At 47.9% G+C, this 18,092-nt stretch overlaps 1 protein-coding gene across 4 annotated transcripts in view; it reads left to right on the top strand.

Moving 5' to 3' along the window:
• Positions 1-11,369, top strand: part of LOC119453095 (BTB/POZ domain-containing protein KCTD5) — a 36,308-nt gene extending 24,939 nt beyond the window's left edge. The window contains exons 5-7 of one of the 4 annotated variants that reach the window (XR_007466997.1): positions 1,790-1,845; positions 3,066-5,069; positions 5,164-11,369. Coding sequence is in view for 3 of the 4 variants with exons in the window: in XM_049667538.1 (XP_049523495.1) it covers positions 1,790-1,845; positions 3,066-3,408 (399 nt within the window). In the remaining variant the exon portion in view is untranslated. Of the gene's footprint in view, positions 1-1,789; positions 1,950-3,065 lie in introns of those variants that run through there. The other 3 variants (XM_049667538.1, XM_037715092.2, XM_037715091.2) reach the window with 3 other exon arrangements.
• Positions 11,370-18,092: the final 6,723 nt, after the last annotated feature.

Here is an 18,092-nt window from a genome sequence, read left to right as displayed (position 1 = left end):
TGTTAGTGTTAAAGCAAACACATAGAAGATACCAGGTATGACTCGGCTTTAAAGCGCAGCTCTTAGGTGCCCATTCCTGTGGCGAGAGTCATCGTCGGCATAACCGAGCGAACAAGCACAGCGAAGGATGAAAGAGCAAACGTGGAGCGCAGTGAGGGATGAAAGACGCGAGGAGGAAAGTGGAGGAGGAGGATATGGCGAAAGCGTGAGAAGAAAAGCTTAGTGCAGCAACGATGACTGTGAGATGGCGCCAGAGTAGCGCGCATCGTCTGGGAGGTCTGCCGCGGCTGCTGTGAATCATGCCCCTGCGTCACCTACACGCTGCCCCTCGTGATTTCCAGATTAGTGTGGCAGTCGGGCCACACTTTGCTCCGTTTGCAATGTGCCATACGAGACAGATTGTCCGCGTCAGCCAATAGATAGCGAAATGAAAACACATATAGAGCTGTGCTCAAATTTCGCATTAGGGATTATCATAATGTTGGTGAATTTTTTTAGTCATGTAGGTGTAGATGTCATCTTCTTGCCATTTTTTTGGGGGGGAGTCTCTTGCCTACAAAAGGCATGCCATCATCAATTGAGTTATCTTCAGCAACAATATTATCTCGTGGCACAGAACAAACTATCAATAAAAGGATCGGTAATATATCACTTAGGCCTAACTATAGTAGACTTCCGTTAATTCAACTCTGGTTAATTTAATTTTTTTCGTTATTTGATCTCGACCGAAGTTCACGGCCGACGCCCACGCATTTCTGCGGGCCAGAACTGTTGTTATTTCGGCCCTGAAATTGGCCTTTTCCGGATAATTCAAACTTGACCAGACAGCATGCTTAAGCCTGACCCCCATCGTGACCCCAACAGCGACCCCTTTACTGGCAGCGTCTGTCTGCGTTGAACAGTCGTCATCTCCCGTCGAAAACGCCAATTTTCGGCCTGCCCTAGGAAGATTTTCAAGCAGTAATGGTGACTCGCAATGTCTGATTACAGTGTTTGCTCGATTCTAACGAGCGCCTTTTTTTCCCACAAAAATTTACCCGAAAACCAACTTTGCGATATTCGTATGCTTTAGCACATAACACTGCTGTACTGCGGTGAAGCTGACTTTAGGAAACCGGTCACCACTGTGCAAACACATATTGCACTCGTGCCCATTTTCTTGCAAAAAAAATTGGTTGCGTATTCGATTTATACTTTGTTTAAAAGCTTTAGTGTTATCTCCAAGTTAGTTTTCTACTTTGGACACATAGAAAGCAGGCGTGTGCTTGATTTTGGTGTGTGCTAGAATCGGGCAACCACTGCCAAATGAATCAGTGGTGTTCTCACGTTTTTTCTGCATCTTGTTTAATTTGACCAGCCGGAGAATTCGATCAATTTTGTTGTAGTTCGAATTAACCGAAGTCTACTTTATTCATGCCTAAGTAGATTACATTTTCTGCACCTTTTTTTCGGATGGTTTACTGTCCACAAGAGGCATGATGTCTTCAATTGTGTTATTCTCCGTGACAATAGCATCTCCTAGCACAGAACAAACCATTGAGAGGTCTGTAATCTATCACTGCTTTTAGGCGTAACATTTGCATTTGATGTCTAATAAATGCAACTTTGGAGTGTTCTTTCATCACGTGTTGCATTAAAGTTATGCTAGTTAGGTCCATGACACCACAATGATTAGATGGTGGTGTCATTTTCGTTAGTAAGGTTAGGTTACATATATACATAAAAAAACTTAGTTGTCACGCAGTTTACCGGTCACATGAGTTGATATTTCGTATCTCCCCCTTTTCAGTGGGCTGTCGCTTCTCACTCCCTGACCCCTGGATGGTCTGGAAAATCGAAGACGAAGTAATTGCTAGTAGCCAAATTTCATTAATGGCTTATTTATTTTGGTGAAGGGAACACATTTAGTCGGCACTCCTTTCTTCAATAAAATTTAGTAAAGACATTTTGCTGGTTCGTTAACATTCACGGCTTGTAACGTAAACTGTGCAAGGCTGTGAAAGCTTCAAAAGTGTGTGGACTTAGCTGTGTCACTCACAAGTGTCGTTTTTGCAGGACTTTGCAAGAACGATGTGCTTACTGAGTACGGTGCATTTCAGGCAGGCTAAGTCAGTTCTGGGACGGCAGATGCCTTTCTGGGAAGGTGCAAAAAAAATATGGGCAATTTTGCAGTCTCCAAATACCTGAGCAAGGACCTTCTCATGTCTCAAGTGTTTGACCATATTTAATTGTGGACAGTCGACTTGACTGATCGAGAAGGGTCACACTCTGTTTAAACATTATCATGGTGGTTGCTCATGGCAACTTTTTTTGATAACCAAAGTGAACCCAAATGTGCAAAAATGCTGCAAAATGCCCGATGCCTCTGTAATGTTGTTTGTGACGTGTATGTACGCGAAGTACGTACCTATGAGAATGTTCACGTATTCGTGAAAGGAGAAGCGGCGCAGCTGCTAGCACAAAGCAGTCTTCCAGAGACCGTCTGTGTTCTTTGTTCACTCAACACTGCATTCACTACTGCCCTTTCCTAAAGCATGACTCTGTCTATGGGTGAGAAATCTTTGCATTGTACTTTAGATGTGGCTTCATGACAATGCACACAGCGTTGCTGTGAATGTTTGTCTTGGGGCAAAATTTGCTGTGTAGTCAGCTGCTTGAATTTGAAAAAAAATTTCTTTGGGAGGGGGGGGGGGGGGGGGCAGCCATCATGCGAAAACGCATTGTTTCTGCCAAAGGAAGACTAATCTGACAAGAAAGAGTAATCTGACAGTCAACACGGATTTTTAATGTCGCTATTGTATCCCTTTATTATTACTTTACCTAGTTTCACAAAAGCCTGTTTTGATCACAATCAAGCTCGATTGAGATCGAATTTCTAGGTTGCAGTTGGCTCTATTGTTCAGGCAGAGAACGGGAGGCAGTCACAGTTGAGAAATTTATACTGAATCGGGCTCGATTGCGATTGAAATTGCCCCGTGTGACTGCATTATAATTCCAGCTGCTCATGCGGCCAGTACGCTTCGTAGCCGTGCACTGTTTAGAGCCCGCTGTCCCTCCCGTTTCAGCTCATTCAGCAGAAGGCAGCCCGCATGTGAAGAAACCGACAAGGAAGGAGCGACGACCGCTCCTGTCTTTTCCATTGTCCCTCCGTCGAAGCCGTGGTTTCGTCGGCACCGTTTGGTAACACATTTCTCACTTCTGCCCATCCGCGCCGGAGGGCGGCGCGAAGATGCCGCGAGGAAACACCGGACGGTGTTGACGCTGACGCAAGTGTTGTCGCGCCACATTTGTGCCACCGAGCGAGAAGGGCTCGTCATCTGTGACACTTGTTTTTGTACGAAGACATGCCATCCCCCCTCTCACCTTCTTGTGCACCCGTGTTCTTTCTCATCGGCCTGGTGGCATTGAATCCCCTTCGGACTTAACAAGTGTGCGCGGTGCTGCGGTTTTCGTGCTCGTTCGTGACTCGGTGCCAGCCCATGTACTTAAAAAAAAATGAAAGGGGAAAAAAAAGGAGTCTGGCATTCTGACTTGGCACACCCCAGCGCCATCTGAGGACGAACAGATGGCAGTGAACGAACAACTTGTGCTGACTGGAGTGCGTTTTTTTGGGGTACTGCAGGAAGCTTTAGATTGGTTGGTGAGAGGTCGTGCTTTTGTCAACTGGTTTCGTGCCCCAATGTCTGCAGGCTGGTTTGTAGTATAAGTGCTCATGCTGATTGGGGGGTGGGGGAGAGTTTATTACGGAAGGCAGTGTTGGCAGCGCTCTTCTCAGTCTTTTGTTGTTTTTTTCTGTGTGGCTTTTCCTTTTCCACGATGCTGTTTTGTGTCTGTAAGCAAATGTGGTGGTGCGATTTGGCAAGCTCTGCGCAGTCCATGTTTAACATATTGTTTTTGATATTCCTCGCTTCCCTATCACGGCAAGCGAGACAGAGGACTGTGTAAACAGTGTTGTGTTATTGCCATCACCATATTCAGTTGCTTAATGCAGTAGACACCACGAGAAATTGTTCGCATTTGCCCCCCAATCGACATATTTTGCACTTTTGACATTATCTTGCGTGTTCTGAGAGGAAAGCATACCATTTCCATGCAGCTTGCCGCATTTCCATTGTCCTCAAGCGGCATTCGCTTTCGGTAACAAGCGTAATGTGATCTGAGAGATTCCTTACGAAGGCTGCCATCTTGTTTGATTGCAATGAGATTTTGTAGGGTTTGGCGTACAAAAAACGCAGTGTTCCTTCGACGACTATGTTGACTTTCATGGGAAGTATGTAGTTAGGATGGTGGGGGAAGTGAGTATGCCTGTGATGGAACGAGTGCCCAAGGCCTACAGAGAAGCTCTTCGGGATGTTGACTGCATGCGTGTTTTGGCTCGCCTGTTGGCGAGCGGGAAGTTGCAAGCAGTCAGAATGTCGTACAAGTCAGAGTGGCCAGCAGTGAAGACAACAGCCCGACAGGAAGCTAACGTTAAGCTTGCGCACTGCGTCGTACACGACATTTCCAGTTGATGAAGTATTGTTTTGGGAGATCCTTCTCGCTACATCAGCCTTCGATGCAGAGGCAGGTGTAGGTAGCAGTGTAGGAGGTAAAGTTGCTGTCTAGTCTGCACTCTTTGCAGTCTCGAGTTCCCGTAACTTCCTGTGTCCCCCCATGAGCCATGGGGTTGGCACGATGAATAAGCGGCTTCAACGATCACTGACCATTTGCCTGTGCACGCGGCCCACAGTTTGTAATGCCTGCATTCTCCGTTTTTTCTACGTACAACTCGACGCACAGCATCTGAGAGCAACTTGGAGTGCGTGCGCTTTGGGAAGCACTGCTGCTCCTGTTGCTGCTGCTACCGTTTTCACACTGAGAATGTTTCTAGTGAGTGCGTTTACTACATTGTGTGTGCGTGTTTGTGTGTGTGGTCATAGCAGTTACTTAACATCATGTGCATCGTTTCCGTCGTCATTGTCTGGTTGCCTTCATGTGACCATGTAGCTCCGTTGCTGCTTGGTTATGTGCCCTATCACTGTGTGCAGCGATGACAGAGCTGGTAGGGTGTGAAAGGTATGTCAGCGAAGGTGCGAACGACATGCCTTTTCTTAACACCTTGAAGAATTGGCTCTCCGTCTTGATGTCTTTTATTTTGTGTCACCCTAAGGTATGTCACCGAAGGTGTGAATGAAATGCCTTTTCTTAACACCTTGAAGAATTGGCTCTCCGTCTTGATGTCTTTTATTTTTGTGTCACCCTTAATTGGCATCTTTGTGATGCCGATCTTAGCCCAGATGGCTGGCGTTGGTCCTCCTCCGTCTACTGCTGGTTGTCCTGGTTGTGTGAACACTTATTAGGCTTGATAATGACGATAAAGTTTTTCCTGGTGTTCGCGATTGTTTACGGAGTTGCGTGATTGTTTAAGAGTTGTACCGACTGGCTCTGCGGCACAGAATCATGGATGTTCCGTTTGATCCTATGAGCGATGGTAGGCGCTGGTCCTGTCCCGGCTACAGACGGTTTTCTTTGTCCTGTGCATGCTTATTAGCGTTGATAATAATGATCAAGGTTCTTTTTCTTTTATTTGTGTTGGCAATTCTTTACGATGTTGGCCAGTACTACAACACAGAATCCCGGACGTTCATGGCTTTCTGCGTGACAAGCGAGGTCGACTGCTTGCACCTGGAATTGGTGTTCTGTAGCCAGCTACTTGATGAACAACATGCACTTTCTCTTAAAGTATTAGTGCAGACACCTAGGAAGCTTCTGAGAACTTACCATCACCAATTCATGTCCTGCCTTGATTCAGTTTTATAGTTTTGAACTCTTACTGTGCTGCTTAAGTATTTTTGGTTTTGTTTTGTTTGTGCAAGTACATATAAATTACTGCAGTACTGAAGCCTTCTTTCACTTGTGATATGGATTAGTTGGTATAGATTGTGTTGCCGAGTCAATGCAATTTCTGTTCACATGCACTTTTTGGAAAGATTAGCTTTTTCTTTCACATTGCTGATCTGGTTGTATTTCTTTAGGTAACCTATTACATTACTAAAGCAAACCACTCTAATACTGTTAGCTCTGAAATTGCAGACGTTGCAAACATGATGAGAGTATTCTGCACATGCTGTCAGCGCATAAATTAATGTAACTTTTTCTAAACATGTCAGTTACGCTAAAGAGGCTGTCTTGCACCCTTAGCAGCACATAAGACTAAGAGTGTGATCACTTTCTTTTCATAAGGATCAAATAAAATTGACTTCTATCACATGTGGTAAGTGTATAAAAATATGTTAGCACGGTAGTGCAGCTTGTTTGTTTTCATAATGATCACACAAAAGTAACTTCTACTACACATGGCCGAGGCAAGAAACGATAACTAAGTTAACAAGTAAATAACTCTACTGTGAACCTTTCAAAAAAGCTACAAGGCACATGTACCTGTAAATGTTCAGTATTGCCAAATGTCGGTCTTTTTGCTACTACTGCTAGGCCCGAGTGATCATTTTGTGTTGCACTTAAAGCACCCCACCTCCGCTTTTCTCTTGATGAAAGTAACGAAAACAATTTCATTACTAGTTACTTCTGATGTTCAAGCTTTAAACGCCTGTACAAGCTCAACCCACTTAGATCACGCCGTTGTGAGCACATCTGGTAAGTGTGCTCATGTGATCAGAGTCACTGAGTCGTTTTGGAAACTGTCCCAAGACGACCATTTGGGATTTGAACATGCATAATATTATCAGTACTGCTCACAAGTGTGGAGATTGCTTCTCACAATTTCTAAGCCGATGACACCTGACATTTCCTGTGTCCGCTGCTTTCCCTGTTCCAATTTTGTGAGTGTGTTGAAGGCGTGCTTCATATTTATTTGAAAGAAAACATTCGCCCATCCGCAAAATGGAGTGATGTGTAAGTGGAACTGAACTCAATGGGTGTGTGTGTGTGTTCCTAGGAAAGAACATGGATGTTTCAAACAGTAAGGTTCATTGGTATGTAGTTGTACAGTGCAGTCCACTGTTAAAGGGAACACTCTAAATGTGCGGCTCTCACTTCACTGGCGCTCTAGCTGCACAGGCTGCCTGAAACTGTGGGGATGCACCGTACAGGTGTGCAGAAAGGTGCCAGCGTCACCGAGCACGAGTCATCTGCTGCAAAGCCGGGCAGTTGTATACTTGCCAGAGGAGAAAATTCCGCTTTGTTTTTACATCCCTGCGTTCCATTCAACGATTGACCGCACTGTAGCATCCCAGAAGCACACAGATACACTTGTTCTAGAGCACTTTAGGCATTCCCCTTACCGCAGGAACAAAGTGGAGTTGTTTCTGCATTGTTTTGTTTTCTTCTTTTGCCATCTCCCATTGATTCAGAACAATGCTGAAATGGCAACCTGTTTGTATTATGCTCTGTGATGCTTATGACAACTGCTTATTGGAGGTCGTGGGGCGAAGCCCTCCAGTGTTTTTTTTGTCACTGTAGCAGCTTGTGTTTTGTGTTCCTTGTGCAGCATCTTTGGTTCACTGCCTTTGTAATTGGACTCAAATACTGCAGAAACCTGTTGTGTTTCATGTTTAGTTCTGTTTTGTTGTTTTTGTTTTAAGATTAATGTTGTTGATGGCCTTCGCAAAATTTTAGGCTACACCCTCTTAGTTTGTTGCTTGGCCCTAAAGAACTATGTTTCCTTCTAGTAAACAAAACGTCACGTGCTTAAAGCTTTCAAGAGCTTTACGTACCATCTGCCTAAGGCAAATATTGTGTTCAGCGGCATTAGTGGTCGTGCAAGCTATTTGTGACTGAGTGCTTGTCTGTAAGCTGAGGGACTAAGTCGCCAAACCTTAGTTTCTGGTTAAGTTCATTATTTATTGTGTGGCGCCTAAAGTGTGATTCATCATCTTCCTATTGAAAAAAATTCATATGCCCAATATTTAGTATGGAAACCTGTGACACATTATATGAACGTATGGGCACGATGGAAGAATAGATGGATGTTTCAACGATGTCTGGGAACATGTCGGTTGTTCGGGGTTTCCGCGTCTCTCACTAGGGGCCCAACTGGTAAGGAGGCATCATTTTTGAGTGTGAAAGCATGTAACTCTATGGCGTGGAGATCACGTGTATAAAAATTGGAAAAAGTTACGATAAATTGGATATAATATGGTGTTCAAACAACCAAAGCGGTAACCGCTGTTTATTTAGGACGCAAAACTGTTACCTTTTCCGCTTCTGGGATTACTGGGGAGGCACAATTAAATAGCTCCTGGGATTATGGGCCACGCTTTCAGAGCTCTCCGACGCGAATTTGCAGTCGCACATACGGCAAAGCACAGAAAGGCAGTCCCTCAAACAATTATTACGCTGTCAAATCGCTCTTTTAATTGAACTTTTCAGTGTTACTGAGACAGTGCTTATGCTTTTCTTTCCCGTAAACTTTTCTTGCAATGCTGATGAGAGAGACGGAACTAGTGCATAATGACTTTCCATCAGGTATACTTACTTCAGTTATTAAATTGTGCGAATGTGCTGAAATGCACTCGTGGAATTAAAGAGCAGCTGCTCTATTATTCAAGTTGTCCACACAAGGCCACAGAGCGCAATTTGATGAATGCAGCACTTCGCAAATTTGTCTATGAAATGCTACCACCGGGCACTGCGGTGAAAAGAAAGGAAACGCAAGTACACATCTATACAAAATAGAGACATTTCCGAAAGCGACAGGTTAATAATTGCATTGTGCACGCAATAGCTAGAATTACGCGAGATAATTTTTTTGTGAGCAGAACATTTGATAAAGAGGCGAATAAAATACTGCTCTGTGGAGTTGTACTCACAAATTCGAGAATTCAAGGGTTCTCATACATCCGAAAAGAAATGTGCACCTAAGGCTTCAACAGCACAGTACTCGCTGTCGCTGCATGCACATTGTTGCATAATCGAAGTGACATTGCAGGTATTTTCAATTGACACAAGCGCAGCGAGACACCTACAGGGTTGAGAAAACTTCTTGAATGATGTCGGGTGACCGCACTACGAATTGAAATCCAACAGGTGGATCAGTTTTTCCATTGCAGAAATAGCATGGCCAACAATAGCGCGACCCAATGGACCATAATAAAGTTTTTCCATCCATCCATCCATTCAACAGTAATGCAGAAACGGCAAGAGCTAGCAGTACTACATAAGGAGTAACTTTGTGCGTTATAAGGGCGTTTGCAGCAAAATAATAAACGAAATACGCGAGCACTGCATTTCACGCCGCTAGTGGATGATAGCAAATGATGAACCCTATACTGTAGCACCACTGCCAGTGGAAGAAGAAAGCGCAAACAGAGGCATAGTTACTCTGTTCTGCAGACAGCGTCATTGAGACACCTGTCTATTCTTCCATCGTGCATGTGGGAATCCCATATAGAGATTTGTGTTTCCATAAATCGCGTGGGTCATACCTGAATTCATATATCATATGGGTCATGTCTGATATGGCAACACGGAGGTTTTTGATATGGGATCCCTATATGTTCATATCATATGGGACATGCTCCATATATGATAAATGAAAACAAAGGTTTTTATATAAGATCCCCATATGTTCGTTAAAGGATTATTGGCTGTGGTCCCGGTCATCTTTATGCTGTACAAATGCGAAACTGAGCACTCTCAAAACGCCAATAAATGTGCCGATTTATACCCAATGTTGGGCCACATTGGCACTGCCCCATGCAACATTGGACCTATGTTGAGCCAACAATGCCTCATTTTTAGTAATACTTGGTCATGTACAGAAGCTGGGATTGGTATCGATGGTGACTGTGTTGAAGCTGATCAAGTGCGAAATCTGCAACCACTGAAATCTTAATTCAAGCATGGGGGAACTGCAGGTGGTTTTCATGCTGCGGGATGTCATGTAAAATTTATCATGCAAGTATGGTGTACATGGTTTAAGGTGCAGGATGCGAGATCACACAAGGTACTTTGCATGATTTGGCCGTATCCCGATGCGCACACACTCGTCATAGTGCTGAATCTAAGGCCCTGCACTTGTGTTATGGAATTTTGTTCATTGCCTACTGTGAATTGCCGACGTACCGTTATATCCCGAGTCATCTTCCACCACTAGCCTGGTATACGTAATTCGTAAAAAAAAAATAGAAGGCAGGAGGCAGTGTCTCCGTTCGGAAGCTGAAAAAAAATTATATTCCAGTGTGAATAATTTTCGAAAGTGACAGACACGCCTTGTGTAAACATTTACGACTGGTGTGTAATGTGTGCTTTCACAAAGAACATCAAGTAGACAAAATGTAGAAGCTGTAGATAATTTGGCATCGCTGAGGTACACCAGTTGTGATATTGGAACACCGGGTAGATACATGTTCAAGAGCAGCAGCCCTAGCTAGTGGTGGCATGCTGTGACGCGGTGTGCCGTCTTCAGCACATAAATATGGTGACTGCGAGTTCTGAGCACTCGTGGATGTCGCTGAAATTCAGAGGTTCCACATAAAGCTTTGCGCAGAATTAACATCACTTGCAGTTGATGCATCCAACTAGCTTTGAGGTAGCTGATAGCTGATCTTATCTTTAGCACCGCGGGATAAGTGGAGGAAATGTTAAATATATTGTCTCTCTTGTGAACTTGAGGAGGGCCATGACCATGTGTCCGGTAAATTCGAGCTCATGGTCTTTGCATTTCAAGTTCTTTGCATTTTGATAGAACGCATTGTCACAAGATGTCACTTATGCTGCTGCTCCCCTCTAGTTTCTGATACTGCAGTGAAACCTAGTTGTAACGACATCACATGTGATGCAAATGCCTTCATTGTATCCAATAGTTATAAGCATAAATTCATTATATGCTGATATCGGCAAGCAGCATTTGAATTGCTTCGTGATATCCAATAATTTGTTATATCTCTGCTTTGTTATACTGAGGTTCGACTTGCACGTTTATGCTATTACAAGCCTCTGCTATGCTAAAGCTCTCTAATGTGTACCATCGCACTGTGCGATCTCTGGGCCTTCTGTGGGTGTGGGTCAGTGTAATTGGTGAAGTTGACATCTTGCAACAAAGGTGGCAAAAGCAGTCTCTCGTCAGTGAGTGATGACTCGGGATATTGCAGTACTTCTTACAGGAGTCCGTGTTGCCAGCATCTTGTGGAATGCTCTGTCAAGCGTGCAGCTGGAGTAGGAGGTGGTGGATAACCTATGCAGTGTTGGAAGTGTGTCAACGTGACAATGCTTTGCTGTCTCTTTTGACATTGGCATTTCGGCCAAGTGCAAGGACAGTTTGCCACGAACTTCTTTCTTCTTTTGCTAGGCACTTTGATCAGCTGGGCTGTGACACTGTGTATTAAAAAGATGGCTGCGAGATTCTTCAGTAAAACAACGGGCTGTGTACTCATTTTTGAAGTCACTTAAATTCAGCAGTGTTCTCACTCTGTTTGAAGTGAAAACAGCGTCATCGTTCTTTTTTGGGGGGGCCCAACCACAATCTTGAGAATCATTTGGGAGCGCAAGATTCCACGAAACGGATGGAGCAAACGTGTTGTGTCAGAGGTGCGAATTGTTTGTGACAAGTTCACGGTACTTTCTGTATTGGAGCAAGACGTTCATGAAGCATTGGCTAAACCTGGGCACTGGAATTTCAGGCATTTTATGTGTGGGAGGAAGGACACGTATGGTGGTCACAAAACACTGAATCGAAATTGAAAAAAAAAAAAAATACTGGCAAACCTCAAATTGCCCTAAATAAATTCCATGAATTTTCTACAGCCTGCTTCGGTTTCATTTCCCGAGGGCAGTGACGTCATGACGCACAAGGTTTCCAGCTGTACACTCGTCCGTTTTGCGGAAATTCTGGGATTTTACGTGCCAAAACGAAGATTTGATTATGACGCCGTAGTGGGGGAGTTAATTCCAAGTTAATTCTGACCACCTTGGGTTTTTAAGCGCGTACCCAATGCATGGTACGCGGGCGTTTTGCATTTCGCCACCATCAAAATGCGTCCGGGAAGCCGTGATTTGAACCCGCGCCCTCGGGCATAGAAGCGCCACGCCAAAGTCACTACGTCACCACGGCGGGTGTTTTGTGGAAATGGTGTCCGCACAAAAACGAGTCTCATTCTATTTATGCGATCGCCGTTGGATATTACCGCTTTACAGGGCAAAGAGGCAATGCCGAAGCACAATGCTTATGTGCATCATGTTAGTTTGCCAACCGCAGTTCACCCGCGGGTTCACTTCCTAAACTTTCCTCTACCTTGCAGGCTTCCGCAGAATTGATTTGCCATATTCAATGTCCCAGTGTTTCGAGTTTGATTAATTCGCCCTCGCTCTGCTAGCCTCCGGTTAGCTCGGATGGTAGAGCTACCGCCTCGAAAAGGCGTTCGTCCCGAGTTCTAATCCCGGATCAGGGCGTAATTTTCTTCAACTGCGAAAGCTTTCCTTCTGAGAGACCTGTATGGGTTTCCGTTGTGGCATCGTGCTACGAGACAGGTGGATGTCAGTTTTCCTCCACTATGCGTGGGCTTCGCAGAACTGATCTGTCATTTCCATACTATAGTGTATGCACTTGCTGACGCTGATTCAAGCGATGAATAAATGGATATGCGCCGATCGAGTGGCCTTCCCGGAAAGAAAGGTATAGCCTCTTACGATGCCCGGCGCAGCCAGATCCAAAAATTTCTCTGAAAAGCGCTGGTCTTGCGCATACATGACTACCCATGCTAACGCTCTCCCGTGCTGCCCCGGTGTTTATCACAGGGTTAATCCCGATGGTTCATTAAAGTATTTCTCAATTATTGGTTACGTCTTTGTGTTTCTTAATGAGTTTACGCACACGTTCGGCTGCTACGGAGAGAACGACGTCACTTGCAGTGTGCCGCCAGTCCGCCGTTGTCGCTTGCGTTCGACGCCTTTGCTCGGCGGCGTGGTTAGCAGCATTCGCCCGCCATTGCCGCTTGCGATTCTTCGAAATTGCTGCAAAATTAAATCTGTCCGTTACCTAAGAATGAATGGCTCATACCCCCTTAAGCAATGGCTCATACACGCGTAAACGCGGCATCCCCATTACAACCACAGAAGAGAAGTGAAATTCTACGCTGGAATGACGAGCGGCAACGCAGCCAGCTGTGGAAGACGACGGACGCGGGAGCAGTGGCACAAGCGTGTGTCGAGCACAAGCACGAGCGCAACCAAGGGGCGCCAACGAGCCAGCTGCGGAAGAAGACTACGACGCTCGAGCCAATGCTGATGATGATGATAGTTTTATGTGTACAGGCCACGAACAGACGCTTTTTCGTTTCGCCAAGCCACACAAGGTTCGTTTTAAAACGCCGCCATCGCGACGTTTTCATACGACGCCACAAGGTGGCGCGAAGCGTCTGAAATTGTCTTGATCTTGGCCAATGCCAAGATCAAGAAGTGGTGCCGGAGGACAGGAAACCGTTTTCTGGACCTGGGGAAGGGGGAGCTGTCGAGTGGTTTTCAAAAGGACGGCCTACATTATAACGAGGTAACAGCGCGGCAGGTCGGCCGAGTCATCGGCACAGTGGCAGCCCCTTTTTTAGGCCTTGGACTATCGCATCGACGAGAAAAGACGACACAGGACTGGAGGACACGCCCCGACAAATGCCAACCCAACCAACCATCTGGACCTCCGCATTGGAGCAGGGCACAGACAGAGCCGCGCCTGACAAGCCGAGGGGAGCATTGGCATGGGGGCAGGACAGGTCGGGGTCAGAGAGGTCTAGCCCAGCTCATCGAGGAGGCCCTCGAGAATGTGCTGGCCAAAAAATGGCCCACACTGTGAAAAACGTCCACAGTGCCAACAGAGGTGTGCGACGAAGCCCACAACATCCAAATGTTCAAAGGCGGAGGCGCAGAAGTCGACACCAGAAACCAGGCACAGTATCGGTCGCATTTCTTAACCTATACGGTGGCCGACGCTTAGCAAAATGGGAAGAGCTCTACAGAGGAATGGAGGAAGAGGGCATCACTTTATACGGAGTGGCGGAGACACATCTACGGGACCTGGAGAGACCACCAGTCAATCCACTTTGGAACTGGGCTGGCTGTAACCGAGAAAGTACATCCCGGAAGGGTGGAGGCGTGGGGTTTCTGTGGCGAGAAGGCAGCACCTGGACACCGCTCGAGGACTCCTGTGTGGAACACACCTGGCTGTCCGGCTACATACACGCAACGCCAGTCTTAGCTTGTGTAGTTTACCTCGGTGTTTCTTCAAATCAACACTCTGAGAACACCAACGTCGTACGCTGCATCAGGCATGACATCGAGCGTTGGGGCCACAGCCGGGAAGTGCTGATCCTAGGCGACTTTAACGGCCACATTCAGGAGCTCGATGGTTACACCGACCACAATGGGAAGCTCTTGCTCGAGATGGCCCAGGAGCTCTCCCTCGAAATTGCAAACCTTCGGGCAGACTGCGAGGGCACGTGTACATGGTGTGCGCGGGGCCAGAGCTCGTGCATCGATTATGCCCTTGTGTCGCAGAACCTCGGCAAAACCCTCCAGGATATCCACATTGATGAGGAAGGCCGGTACAGTTTGGGGAGCGACCACAACCGCATCAGGCTGCAGTTTAAGGCATCCCCTTGGCGCCGACAGTCGAAGAAACGTGAACCCGCAGTCCGCTTTCTTCCCGAAGCGGCATATGAAGAAGTGGCCAACGAATTTGAACTAAGTCCCAGCCGCAACGGAGCGGAGACCTACGAGCAGTACATTGACCAGCTCCGTCGGATCATGCGGAAACACGAGAAGATTGTCAACGCGCATCATGGGGTTAGAAGGAAAAGCTGGTGGGACGGGGAGGTCCAGGCAGCACTGAAGGCTCGCCGAGCTGCCAACCGGTACCACCGCCATGCGGTTAAGAGCCCTCAGAGCGAAGATGTCCAGGGGGCATGGCTGGAATATCTGCACCGAAAACGGGAGATGCACACTATCACACAGCGGAAGATAGCCGAGGCCAACCACAAGACGCTCCAGGCAATCAAATCTGCAGGCAGAGGAGCAGCAGCCAAATTCTGGACATATGTGTCTCGCCTTGATGGCAAAGCTGCGCAGCCTGAAGTCCGCACAGAGTCAACGGGGGCCAAAGAGAATGATCTCCACCGAGCCTTAACTGACCATCTCCGGCAGCTATATGCACCGCCACCACAGGGTGCACCCGCTGTGCCCCTCCCTGCCCCAGATCGCCCGGGCTTGGCGGGTGCCGACCAGCAGACGTGGACAGTGTCGCGGAGTGCCATTGATAGGGCAATCACGAGAATAGGTGCGCGCACTGCTCGAGGCCTGGACGGTATCCCGGCGGGGCTTGTGAAGTGTCTCGGTGCTGAATCACGGTCACAGCTGGCTGATTTCTTCACTGAAATCCTGGCCGGTGGACCAATACCTATCGACTGGCTACGTGGCAAGGTGATCCTGCTCCCCAAAAGAGGTGGCGACCCCGGCCTTCTACGTGATTACCGGCCACTTACAATCACTAGCGTAGTGTATCGTGTGTTCGCCCAAGTGATGAAGGCTTGGATGACCGCGTGGGCCGAAGGGGGCGGACACCTCACTGAGTTACAGAATGGTTTTCGGCGCGACCGACGGCTCGAGGACAACTTGTTTGTCCTGAGCCAATGCATAGAGGTTGCACGAAAGGAGGAACGTGGGCTGATTAGCTGCTTTCTTGATGTGACGAAGGCATACGACAATGTCCCGCACGAGCTATTGCTGAGGCATCTTGAGGCACTTGGGATGACGCCCACGTGGACTGGGCTTATCAGACGCCTGTATGCAGACAGCACAGTTATAGCTACCCTGAACGGCGCCTACTCGAGCGAGGTAGTGGTGGGCAAGGGGTTAAAACAGGGTTGCCCACTCTCGCCCCTACTCTATATGCTGTATACTGCGTGTGTAGAGCGCACGCTATTGGCCTCCAGGGTGGGCTTTGTGGTAGAGAGAACTGAAGATGGGCTCAAGGAACAGCAAGTGTTGCCGGGTCTGGTATTTGCAGATGACATTGTGCTGCTGGCAGGGAGCACTGGCGATTTGCAGACCCTCATCACGAAATGTGCCGAAGCCATGGCACCACTGGGGCTACAGTTCAATACAAAGAAATCGGCAGTGATCGTCTTCTCTGGCCCAGAGACACCAGGATCGCTGACACTGCCATGCGGAGGGCTACTGCCCCAGGCGGCCGAGTACAGATACCTCGGTGTGAATTTTAGCGCGCAACGAGATTATACGGCAAACCAGGAAAAGCACCTGAGAGGAGCATCCCAGCGGGCCAGCCAAATACTCCGGAGAAAGTGTCTGTGGGGATTCAATCGCTTCACTATGGTGCGAGAACTGTGGAAAACCGTCCACGTGCCTGCACTGACATTTGCCAATGCAGTTGTATGCCCCACAGCGCAAACCCGAGAATGGCTGGAACGCAGCCAGCGCGCTGTAGGGAGACTGGCTCCGGGCTGCCATGGCAACGTGGCAAACGAGGCAATCCAGGGTGACCTCGGTTGGTCCTGTTTTGAAGCGCGCGAGGCACGCAGCAAGCTGGCGTACGAGGGCAGGTTGCGCCTGATGCAGCCACACCGCTGGGCACGGCGTATGTTCGATTACATACACCGCAATGGCGTCCGCACCAGGTGGACAAAAAGGCTGCAGCAGCTATCCAAAAAATACGGCTTCTTCGCGAGCCCTGTGCAGGAGGAGACCGAACGAAAGTGGGCTAAAGCAGTCGAGACCCTGGTGCGACAGACGGAGGTGGACACTTGGCGGCGAGACATGGAGGGGAAGTCCACACTGAAGCTCTATAGGGAACACAAGCAAGAGATCCGTGTGGAACCCCTCTACGACAACAGTGTAGCCAGCAGCCTCCTCTTCGAGGCACGGGCCGGAGCTCTTAGAACTCTGGTTTACCGCCGGCGCTATGATGACAACGTGGGAAGCGTCATGTGCAGACTGTGCTGTGCGGACCAAGAGACAATTGAACATTTGGTCCTGCACTGCGCGAGCCTCACACCAGCGCCCATAGATGGCACCACGCTACCGCTAGCGCTCGGCTTCTCCCCCCGCATTCCAGCTGGCGGTGACCAAGTCAACCAGGTGGCCACAACCAAGAGTCGGCTGCGGGAGTGGTGGGCCATAGTGCGCGCACATTAACGGCCAAACTTTGCGTGTGCTTGATATTGATATTGACAGTGTGTGTGAATGCGTTTGTGACTCTGTGTATGTGTGCATGCAGCTTATATTTGTTAACTTCTAAGGCCAGGGCGTCGCTACTTTTTCACGGCGATGCCCACCCGTTACAAAGGGCGAGGCCAATAAATCCAATCCAATCCAACCAATGTTGGTCTACTTCCGTCTGTTGCGGACGCGAGCTCCGGGAACCTAGCCAATAACAACTTCGCTGTAAAAACCTACGCCTATCGCCAGTTAACATGTCAGTTTAACCCAGTTCTCTCGAAAGCGCGCTGGTTCGACGAATATATCACTCTCCATTCACGTGTTCACGCCGACCTGCGAGAAGAAAAAAGTCATTCCACTCTGGTGGATGACCAGCGAAGCTGTTTGGCACACGACGGAGGGCACACGACTTTCGTCGTCTTCCATGGCGAGTCGCTTGCGGCTGGCCTCTCGGGAACGATCTTCATGGGTGTTTGGCGACCGCCGCCGCCGATTGCATTCTCGCATCTGTTATCACCGTCGCTATTCGTAGGCGCGCTGCTCCTCGGGAGTGCGCACTATACGCGGTCTCCCCATTACGAGAGGAGTGAAATTGAAAGTGGAGAACGGCACCTTGTTTTCCTTCCTCCATGTCGACAACGCACGACGGTGCCCATAGGCGGAAAGTTTTCATTTTTCCGGGGGGGCTGGCGTCCGACCAGCTTTCTGAAACCTATGCTCATGTGTGTACATATATTTATATCGCCACTCCAGGCACATTTTCACTGTTGTCGTCGCCGTGATTCTCCATATTAAATCCGACAGCCATGCAAATGAGCGACCCATACACTGTGGGTGCTAGCAAAAGCACGTAACAGTGAGCCGAAACGGATGGCGGCCTGATGGGCGTTATCTTCCCTCGCGCTCAATATTCGGTGTAGGTCACATAATCAAAC

Source organism: Dermacentor silvarum, chromosome 5, assembly GCF_013339745.2.
Source record: "Dermacentor silvarum isolate Dsil-2018 chromosome 5, BIME_Dsil_1.4, whole genome shotgun sequence".
NCBI classification, from domain to species: domain Eukaryota; kingdom Metazoa; phylum Arthropoda; class Arachnida; order Ixodida; family Ixodidae; genus Dermacentor; species Dermacentor silvarum.
The sequence above is the reverse complement of the archived record's forward strand: the minus strand, read 5'-3'. Positions and strand labels throughout refer to the sequence as shown.